This window comes from Copidosoma floridanum, unplaced genomic scaffold (genome assembly GCF_036245765.1).
Source record: "Copidosoma floridanum isolate Cflo_tuat_1 unplaced genomic scaffold, Cflo_Japanese_pri ptg000013l, whole genome shotgun sequence".
Lineage (NCBI taxonomy): Eukaryota > Metazoa > Arthropoda > Insecta > Hymenoptera > Encyrtidae > Copidosoma > Copidosoma floridanum.
The window spans coordinates 31674167-31685496 of record NW_028321890.1 but is presented as its reverse complement, the minus strand read 5'-3'; the positions used below and the strand labels follow the sequence as shown (position 1 = coordinate 31685496).

At 35.5% G+C, this 11330-nt stretch overlaps 1 protein-coding gene across 1 annotated transcript; it reads right to left on the bottom strand.

Moving 5' to 3' along the window:
• Positions 1-6285: 6285 nt before the first annotated feature.
• On the bottom strand, positions 6286-8027 carry LOC106637550 (pancreatic triacylglycerol lipase-like). Its single transcript, XM_014350360.2, has 4 exons — positions 7918-8027; positions 7617-7869; positions 7272-7529; positions 6286-7187 (listed from the first exon to the last, which is right to left on the bottom strand). The coding sequence occupies exons 1-4, from the start codon at positions 8017-8019 to the stop codon at positions 6790-6792; spliced, it is 1011 nt and encodes a 336-aa protein (XP_014205846.2). The 5' UTR covers positions 8020-8027; the 3' UTR covers positions 6286-6789.
• Between the last annotated feature and the right edge of the window lie 3303 nt (positions 8028-11330).

The following is an 11330-nucleotide window of genomic DNA, read 5'->3' as shown; positions in this document are numbered from 1 at the left end:
GCCGGCCAATTCAGAATATTGAACGCCGACAGGGCGATTTGTGCTCTCCCTCTTGCCCGCACTTTCCACGCCGAACCTTAAGTACTCTTGGTTATTACTGCGAAGGGGCTACTTCGGTGGAATTAAACGTCGCGATGAACCTTCAAGTGTATTTTTAATGCATGTAGGTGTTGCCGGCCGACTTTTGACACAATTCGAAATTTATCATCACCGTATACCCATTAGTTGACGATTGCTCCTTGTTTGGTTGAAATAAAAATCAAGCAATTAGTAAGAGTAGCGTTGAATGATTTAGCCAATGTTACGCGCGTATGGGCAAGGGTACATGAATTCCTGGAGTGTCGGGACACACCTGATGTAGATGCATTGCCGGTTGCTACTTGCAGGCGAAGATTCAAACGACTTTTCGCGCTCAATGTTTGTGATCAGTAAGATAATTGAAGCTATAGATAGCTTGTCGAAACTCAACCAATGTTTAACCAAAATCATATGATTATGAGTTAGTTTTTTTTTATGGTAATTATTGTATGTTGTTTTTTACACATCAAATTTAAGTGTTGGCATCTAAAAGAATGCTTTCGGTGTGTCCATCTGGTCAAAAATTTTCCTTTCCCAGCGTTGGCTTTTCATGGGAAACCCGACCAAATTTTGCCAGTTCATTCGGTATGCTGCTAATGACATCTCTCGAGGATAGACCAAACTGAATCCGGCACGCGCACGCGCTTGGCGTTTTCTCACTTTCACGAGTTATGTATAGGGTAGACAGGAGTAATGAGTCGATAACTTTGTTTTCTGCACCTCGTCGTAGAAAAGCTCAAGCTTTTCTGGTACTATTGTAAAGCTCTGTTGCGATAAAAAAAATTCAGTTTTGATGTGTACTCATGGTCGTTGTAGTGAATTTTTTTACATTGTGGTAAAATTTACTATCTTTCTTGATTACTTCCTTATTTGATTCTGAGTACATCACCTATATGCGAAAATCGTTCTCGTTGAACGTAACTATTGCAAGTTATCACAAGAAAATTGAAAAGCTAAAAAGGAAAATTCTAATAAATGATTGACAAATATTTATTGATAAGGTAATCTTTTATCTGGTACTAGTATCAACGATTCTACCATTGATATGTAGTGAAACTACTTGGGAATTTTTAAAAAAATTTTATTTTAACTTTTTTATATTTAGATTTCTCCATCAACTTCATTTGAAATATTAAGTATGGAGCTGCAGATGAAGCGTTTGGGTGATGAACCCAAATTTTGATAGAATATTACATATTTTGTTGAAATAAGAAATGATGTAGTTTTTATTATAATCTTCTTTTTTCTCAATATCCTTTTAATCAGTTTCTTGACACATAAATATTGATGTAAAAAAATAATTAAATTGTAAATTAAATAAACACTGTAGGCGTATATTACCTCCGATGCAACTTAACAATTTGCTGAAAAAACGATATCTTTCGACGTAGCAACGCCCAACGCGTGATTCCGGTGCTTACAAGTTGTAATAATCACTTGAAATATTGACGAAATGTTTCAATAAAGCCGAGCATTGTAAAAACTTTTCCGATCGCCCATACACCGGATAGAATGAGACATGGTACAGCCGCGCAAATATTAAAACGCGAAACGCAGTCCTTTGGTATATCCTCTGTTCTTTTTCGTGCTCGTTACAATAAGCCCCGTAAAATAAAGTCATATTAAAAGATCAAAACACAGAGAGTGCCATGTGCACATAGCCGCACTTGTCGACGAAGAGTCGAAAGAGGGACACGAGGAGACGGAAGCGAGATACGCGCAGGGAAAATAGTTGAAGCGAGAGAGGCATACAGTAAAGAGAGGAAAAGAGAGAGGGTCACCGTGTTGGCTTCCACATGGAGGTACATGAACATTATACAACCGCCGTTGCAGTCGGAGGGAACGAGACAAGAGCTGATAACCCCCGGCGCTCCTGATGCTGTACTCGTTTGTTCCATCGATCGAGCTGAAAATTTCCGAGCCCTTGATTAAGATCGCAAGGGCACTTGAATTTTCAATCAAAAAAGACATTCCCTTTCGCTCCATGCAAGGATCCACGTCGCCCCGAAACCTTCCTCCTCCTCTTTTTCCACCTCTCCTCTGTCCCTTTTTTTTTTTTTTTTTTTTTTTTTTTTTTTTTTTTTTTTTTTTTTTTTTTTTTTTTTTTTTTTATTCATTTCCATTCGGTCTGTTCATTTTACTTTTCGACTCCTCGTCTCCCGCCGTATTTTTTTACACTCGCTCGCTCGAGAGCGCAAGCTCGTCCACGCGCTGATATCCAGTACTACACGCCCTGACAACATTAAATCCAATTTCCCAGACGTTCGCCGCACTCTCCATTTCGACTTTGGTGCTCAATGCCGGTCGATCCTTTTTTTCTTTACCCCCCCCCCAATACCCCCCTTTCTGTTTGGCTCGTCCACTCTTCTTCGGGCGCGCGTTATGAATACAATTTCGTGGCCCTGTGACGGATCCGCGTCGAGCTTGCAATTATATTTCTCCTCCTCTCGCAAAGCGCATTCCACCGGCCGCGTCATGTGTGCCGCGATGAGTGATATGAGTTACGTTTTTCATGCACTTGATTAATAAGGGAAGGAGAGAGGAAGGAGGCTTCGATACGTTACATTTCGGTGTGTTTTGCGTTTCATCCAGCGGGACACTCGAGTGTTTTTTTTTTTTTTTTATTCGTCGTGTCGAAAATATGCTGGCATATTGTGTAGTTGATGCAGGACTGCTACCCTCGAGTGCGGGCCTCTTCTCGATTTCATCGGGATCTCGAGAGATTCTTTTCGCGAGTCGTAACGAATTATTCATGCACCCGGATATTGCGTACACAAATAACACAATAATGTATCTGCTATCCCTCGGCTAGCCAACCGTACGAAATTAAATTCCAACTACTTTTGTCTCTCTTACAAGCGATTTTTAAGTTTATGCGGTCTTTTTTTAACAAATAAGAGGATGTTCGGCTAATTGCAAAAGCTCGCATGTCTCTCTATGTATACCAACTGAAGACTTTAGCCAGCCTTTTTGGGCTTCATTGTTAATTTTCCCGCGCAAGCGCTGGATTTCCAAAAAATGTAGGAAAATCTCCAACTTGCCTCGTCTAGTCTGGAAAACCACCTTGTGCATCCTCACCTCCACTCGTTAATTTTTCCCGCTGCCACCCAACACACACATAGGTATACACGTAAATGGTTAAACAACACACGGGGGCTGCACGTGTATAGACACACGCACGCACGCAAGCCCATACGCTGATGGAGCAAGGGGTGCGTTATGCAGGGTACACGGTCATATAAACAAATGCAGCGAGAGGAGCACGTCGATAATACGCTTGCAACGACGGCCACGGGAGACAGAGCGAGTGAGCTGACAAAAAAGAGAGAGAGCCAACGATTGGGGTGTAGGGGCAGGAACTCTCTATGCAGTTTAATTTATGTTGCATCAGCAGTATGGCCAGTATCGCATTGGCAACAGTCGCAAACGCTTTTGCTCGACAAGTTGCTCGCACATTACCACGGGCGCGTATCATTTTTTTCGCACCGCGAATCGAGCTTTTTTAAGGGCTCGGATGCCCAAAAGTCCCACGCGAAAGCTCCGGGGAGGGCGCTATAATAGACGAACGGACTTTCTCTCTCTCTCTCTCTCTCTCTATACGACGAACACACACGCACAGCCCTCTCCAAGTGTACCTGTAAATACGCGTATATCTATATGCATACATATATACATACACTATTAGAGAAGAAGGCATATATATATATATATATACAGTGGAAGGGGGTTGGGTGCGCCGCTACCCTCCATACACACGTGCACGTCCCGAGTCGTCTCTGGCGCGCGGGGCCGCCATGTTTTGCCTGCTGGGATGCACGGAGGCGCTGCAGCTCTGCTTCGCGGGTTTATATGCAATCGTGGCGCCGACCGCCGAGGTAATGCACTTTTGTCTATGTGATTTTCTGCGTCGTTTTCAATTTTCGTCATCCCCATAGAGCCCCGGCTGGTGACCGTGACGTTGCCCAAATTGAACGTGTGTTGTCCGAAATGGCTCTCTGCGTGTCTTTCCCCGCGCTGGCCAATCTCTTTCTAATTTTCTCGATCCCGTCGTAACTACTTTGCTTCCATTAACAATTAAGGCCGTTAGCTTGCTCGGGGCACAAAATTCGATATTGCAATCGATTAGAAAAAAAAAAAAAAAAAAAATTACCATAGAGTGACAATAGGTACGTATCTGGGACCTTAAACGACCAGCCTGCTTTTCTCGGGGCTACAAGACAACGGTAACCCGAGCAGAGGGTGAGCAAAAAAAAAAAAAAATTCTTCATCAAGGACTGACCGAAGCTTTAGCTGATGTTCCTCCTCTTCCTCCTTTGATAAACGATCGGTCAATATTTGAGCACGGCACATTGGCCTGTCGTACGACTTTTTTTATTCTCTCTCTCTCTCTTCCCTGGTGCCGGAGCGCGTGCACTTTATCTTTACCCAGCACCTAAGGGATATCCGTCGCCGGCAAGTTGGTTCGTAAGTGTCGGGGCAAATAACCCCGTGATATTTGCAGAGACTCCGTGGCCGGAACGGCAGATGATTAATGATCCTTGGCCGTGGATTCGTTAACGAGTTTGAGGCTAGCTCGTAAGATCAGCTTTTTTTCCTCCCTATAGCTTCCGTTCGCTGAGACGCACACACACACTCGATCTGGTGTGTGCTTACTCGATGAATTTCTTACGGAACCGAGGAGTAGATTAACTGGATCTTCTTTCCTGATGGAAGATTAAAACAGCGTTGACACCCAGTTATCTTTTTTTTTTTTTTTCCACGTCTCTTTAGGGCAGTACGTATGAGAAAGCGATTTACTTTCTTCGGTCTTTGAAATAGAGTAACGTGTTGTCAGATATCAGCAGTGTACGAGTAATTTAACGCCAACATTACAAGAACAAGTTGTTAATGCGCAGAGATCATCGGGTATATAGACTGGATCAAATATTTATCGTTGCACATGAAGCCGTCATCTCTACCGCGTATTGCAATGACGACATAATTTACACTTATTTATTATTTATCGATGCCTATTGTGAAATTGCGCGTACATGATAATGTTTCAACTGCAGACTCGGTTGCAAAAAAACCATAGTAGAAAGTGACTCTCGAAAAGTACCCGAGAGAAAGAGAAAGACGGTTGAGCGTTAATTCTCGCACGAAAAAAAAATAAATCGCCCGCGTAACGAAGAGACAAGCAGAAGCTTGCAATGGTATTGTCCATTGGGAAAGCGCACCATGCCCGTAGTCACTAGACAATAAATGCCAAGTGCTCGACGAAGGAAGCTCAAGCTGCAGTATAGGCTGATAAATGGAGCTGTCCCTCGTTGATAGATACCACGAGCTTCACGCTTATAATTCTTTACTCGAACGTCTATAAGTATATATTATTTCTATAATATTTGTAAGAGATAATACAGCAGGAAAGGTGATCGGGTTGCAATCCAGTGTCTTCATTTTCTTGGTTTTTGTGGTTCATTTTCTGTGATTTAGAAGTAATTTAGACGATCAATAGACAATACCGTTTATTGACAAAATAAGTATAACACTAATAAGAACGTAATATGTGTTATTGACAAAGTTATAACTAGTCAGGGGATCTATAGTTTGTAAAAGTTCGTTGAAAAGTTTTTCGCAGTGTCGTGATAAAGTAGATTATCGATCATTGATAAGCATGCATACTGTAAGCTTCTCTATAAATTATTGCGTGATTTACATTTCAATAACAACTCATATTGACTCGTACATTATTGCAAGGATTGAAAATAGCTTTTGAACTAAATTAATTTTTCTATAAAATAAACTCAATTTTTTGTAAAACTTTTTTGGACGTACGTCTATACCAAACTTGAGAATATTCAAGTTCACAGAAGAATACCTTGGATACAAGGGATTTCAAGTACATATTTAACTCGCTTATACATTAAAATTACTCATAACAGTATGGAAATACTTACACTTATATATTTCGAAGAATAAGGTCAAAATAAATCATAATGTACGATAGCTATTTTTTTGCAATCGTTTATTTAAAAAATTTGTACAAAAATAAATCTTATATTTAAAAACAAAAAACAATTTTTAATGAAGTAACTCAATTGTGTGACTAGTTCAAGCTGTCAACACAGCGAGACTGTGAATTAGATAAGTTATTTTTTAAATAACGTAATTCAAGTAAAATGATTTAAATAAAATTTGTTGAGAGATAGAAAAAAAAATTGTTTGTTACTGTGTTAAAGATATGTTTTACATCGAAAATATTCGTAAGATTTTATTGTAATAAAATAATTCAATTAGAATAAAATAAACTTGATATAATATTAGGATTTGACGTAAATCCAACTTTTTTTTTAAACAAATTTATTAAGGTGCATTTTAAAATAAAAAATAAATTAAATAGTCTGGAATTTTCGTTGTCTGTTACTGAACTTTTAGTTTAATTATTTTCGAAGGATTAAATTATTGGCTTTTTTCTGTCATATGTAAGATAGTATGAAAAACATGAATTCTATAAAGTTTAAAATCTAATTAAATCGGAATGTAAACTCTAAAAATTTGTTAAACCCACAAGTATGACATGACTAGCGTAAAATTTCAATTGTACTAAAGTTAAATTAATTTAAATTATTAGATACTCGTGATAATATTTTACTTTATATGATAGTATCTTTACAGATAACTCGTAGAGTAACAGTTAATAAGCATGTGACTTGAAACGATATGTATTTATCTTTAGTTACCTAGAGCAAATGGATGTTTACTATTTGTTTCAACATAATAAACACCAGGAAGAACAGAACTATTTTTTATTCCTCCCATCATAGCAATTTGGCCATTGCAATTTTTTTTGTCAATATTATTCGCATCATGACAGCGTCTCCCATAAAAGCCTTTATAGTTATAAATCGATTCTGTGTAGTAGTCATGAGCCCGTCGATGAGAACATGAGTTCTGTGTACAACCTGGTTGTTTTATGCCACCATTGGGATAAAAGTCATAATGACCCAATGGTTTTAGCATCCCACAATGATTACTATTCGTGTGAATTATTTCTACGTGGTATGCATCTTGATCTGAGATCCGTTCTCCTGGACCTTTATTCTTCATAAATGGTTCTGCAGGATCTAATCCTGAGGTATTCGGAACAACGTTTAAAACTATAGTCACAATTTTTAACATGTTTAATTATTATGTTTAAATGTATTGTTGCATACCAACGATATGGTTTACTTTGGATCGAGTATTATACCCAGCGATCCCAACAACGTGAGATCCAAGAGAATGGCCAATCAGAGTTGTAGTGTTAGGATTCATTCCATGCTCTTCTAAGAAATTTATCATTTTTGCCAAATGGGATCCGACTTCATTTAATTTTTTTACAACTTCCCAGTATATTGGAAACCAAAATCCCTCAGTTTGATGTTCATACCAGTCCATGATAAAAATGTTAAAATTACCATTTTCCAAGAAAGCTATGTATATAATAAATATTGAAGTATAGAAAAGTGTATACGAAAAAGGTTCAAGTAGTACTATGAGTATGGAAATATGGGTATCACCTTTCGTGGGTCCGACACAAGAATCATGATTTCCGTTTCCATTGAAGCCATGAGTAATTATTTTTGTTGGTATCTTTGGATCAAAGTGACATTCCTTTAAACTGTTCTCATCATTGAAAGTAACTTCTTGCCCATTTGGATTCTCACGAGAGTAAAATATAAACTTAACGCTTGATTCTACGGTCCTCTCATTATGTTGATTATAAGTAGAAATAATTTGTTTAATACCATTACTCTGAGGATACAAAAAAAACTTTTTTATTATAAATTTAACTACCTAAGAAATATACTATCTACTAACTTGGTCAAAAGTGTCGAATACACAAGAGATTGCCGAATCAGGTTTCTGGCTAGAGCAGAGTACTTGAAATGAAAAAAATACTACCAACAGTAAATGGTACATTTTGAAGACTACTACCCTTTTCACTTTCTAAGTGTTTAAATACTCGAAATGCTTGTATAACTCTTACTTATACGCTTTGGCAACAGAAAAACTTCCCCCAAGTATCTAAAGATTTGTTGAAAGATAATTATAAATAGCTTTAAAAAACAACGTATTCGATGCATACGGAAGACATAACTATATACACGTTATCGTGTCCGATGGGAAGTCGATTCAAGGAAAAGATACACTTTAATGTTATCAAATATTATTCGTGAAGTAAATACTTATCGCAATAAGGTGATTTACTTGGAATCACATTTTTCAATGAATTTCACAAGGCTGTCATATTTTATAAGAACAATGTATAATGAATAACTGTTCAGAATCGATTCGCCATCTAAGTTTTAAATGGAAGAAAAAGTTGAGTAATCATAACAAGCCTATAACATAACAGGGAAATGTGCGTTTTTGTCTTCGAGAATTTAAAATTGTCATAACAAATAAATTGAGCTTAAAAATAATGTGATTATCATTTTCTTTAAATAAACATGAATACAAATGTAAACAAACAAAGTAAATTTTTGCTCTTGAGAGAACCATCTTATTAGCATCATATGAACTCCAGCACATAATGGGTTTATTAAATCATTTTCCAATTTTGCTTTTTATCGACTTTCAAGAAGGTTGACAACCTTGATGATGGGTGCAAGAGATGTATCTGACTTTTCCCCTCTTAGAATACAAATACACAATCATGTCCTAACAATGAAGTTCCATTTACTCTTCAGAACACTTACTAATATCTTTGGTCAGGATAAACCAATCGATATGATTGTTTGATACGTATCTTAAGGCAATACTCTCGTTGGAGCACTAGTGAAATAAACGCTAAGTCACCTAAACTTCTTTTCGTAGCTGCCAAGTGTATTGAGATGTCCAGATGAGTAATACACTCATCCTTTACCAAAATAAGGAATAAAGGATTGTTGAACGTAAAATTTTCTTGTTATCTTGCATGCACCCCAAGCCACATCGTTTTCTCACGTAACACTATTCGCTCTATAACTACTTGTTCGCTCCGGGCCGATGCAGATACTGCGCCCTCTGTATCAGATATTTGACAAAATAACAAAAGTTCACAAAAGTTCTTATACAAAAACAAAGGCCTCATACGATGTGGCTGCTTGTGATTTACATGCGAAACTTTTGTCAAATATCTGATATAGAGGGCACTGAGTAGTGCATTACTCTTAATTAAATTACGTGTCCCACCAGTCAACAACCGTTAGGTTATAATTACTATTATTTAATGAAGCTACCATAATAAGATATTAATGTATCATGAAAACACTCGAGTATGAAAAATTCTCCCAACAAAAGTTTAAGATTGTCTGTAACTAAATGTCTTTAAGAATAAGATAGAATGTTAAAAGTGAGGTAGAGGTTAGATTTGAATATATTAGGTAAGCCTTAAACAAGTGGAAAGGGAGCTTTATCTAAAAAAAAAATGTTTTTATAGTTTTTTTTTTTAAGGTCTATCAATATTCATGATATAACTTTAGATAAAAAAATGTTAAAATGTGTAAAACTGTAAACGAAGATTTGTGTTATAAACATAGATTGGGGTTGTCACCATTTTAAAAGAATTTTACTCGTGTCTTATCTTGTCAAATTAAGACAAGATCAAAATAATACTATGGATTATGAGATTCAAGACTAGACAAGAAGTATATAACCAAGAAACGAGACGAGTAGTTTGTAGATGTCAAACGTCTATCCATTATTTATTCATATCAAAATTTTGGATTGATAGCACAAATTTTAAATAATTAAAAAAAAAAACAGTGCCAAAAAAAAACATTTACCAAAGATCAGTCGTCACGGCTTCATGCAATTACCAGTTCAAATCGACGTATCATTTAAGGTAGTTCAAATTGATTTAATGATGATATTGTAACTAAACTCGTCACATATCAGTTAAAATAATGTATAATAATTACTCTATCAAATTTTTGTGAGGTTACAATTTTTTTCAAAGTAAAATATTGTTGTTTACGTTTTTCATACATTTTACATGAATTCTTATAGTGAAGTGTATTTTTTTTTGTTTTAATTATGTATATCACAACAGAAAATAATCAACTTCTGACGATAATTTTTGTATGATGATAAAATAAAAATGAAACGTATTTTTAAATCACAAACTTTTTTACATAAATATAAGTTACTATTAATATCATATTGATTATGAAAATTGTCACAAAGTTTTTGAAAGAATTAATTGTTACACAATAATCAGGAGTTACCAATATAGAAATTTACACTTACCATTATTAAGAATTTTATAAAAAATACATTACATTCTAGGTTAAGGTTAGGGTTAAAAATTTTTAATATTAAAATCAAATTTAATATAAGAAAATTTAAATACAAAGGAAAACAATAGGCCCACTCATATACATATACATTTAATCCAATAAAACTCTTGAGGCTTCAAAATATAAATTTACACAATTGTTGCTCACTTTTCGCAACGCACATGATAGAACTAAGTATCATTATAAAGTAACTAACATGGAAAGAATTTGGAATACAAACAAATATACGATTCAAATTAGCACATGGATTTAAGTCACAGATTTTTTAAAGATTTACATTCATACGAGAAAATGAAGTATTTTAACATGTACTATTAGCTATAAGTCAATAATAAAGCATTATTTTGTAAATTAAGTAACTCTCAGGAAACAGAAGTTAAATATAAATTCATTTCATCAGTTATATGTTATTATACTTTACTTCTTTATTCACCAACATATTTCATAAAATGAAGAAATACTAAGAAATATGTTTTAACAAATATTTTTTGAAACGGCAGACTACCGTTTGTTTATTCGTACAATTATAAAACGAAAATTGGTCGTAAGATTATACAAGATATGTGCAATATAATATAAAATTACAAAAAATTTTATGAGTTATTTACGTGGGAAAGACTAATTATCAATTAATGAGTATGTACATATAGTTAATAATTATAATACAATACATAATTTACAATGCAATATGATCAAAGTTATTTATGAAGGACACAAATTCTCATTCTACAATGAATATTTTTTTAATTCAAAAATGCTGTGAACGATATCAAAGATGTAAAAAAAGCTAAAATGATTTTTGAAATTCATTGACAGGATGTCACCTTCCTAAGGCATAAGGAAATGAATCACTTGTTTCTAAGTAGTAAATTCCTTCTTTTGCATTTTGAGTTCGTAAGTTTTCATCCATTTTTACAGTATTATTGTTACAGTTCCCTTCAACATCAAAAT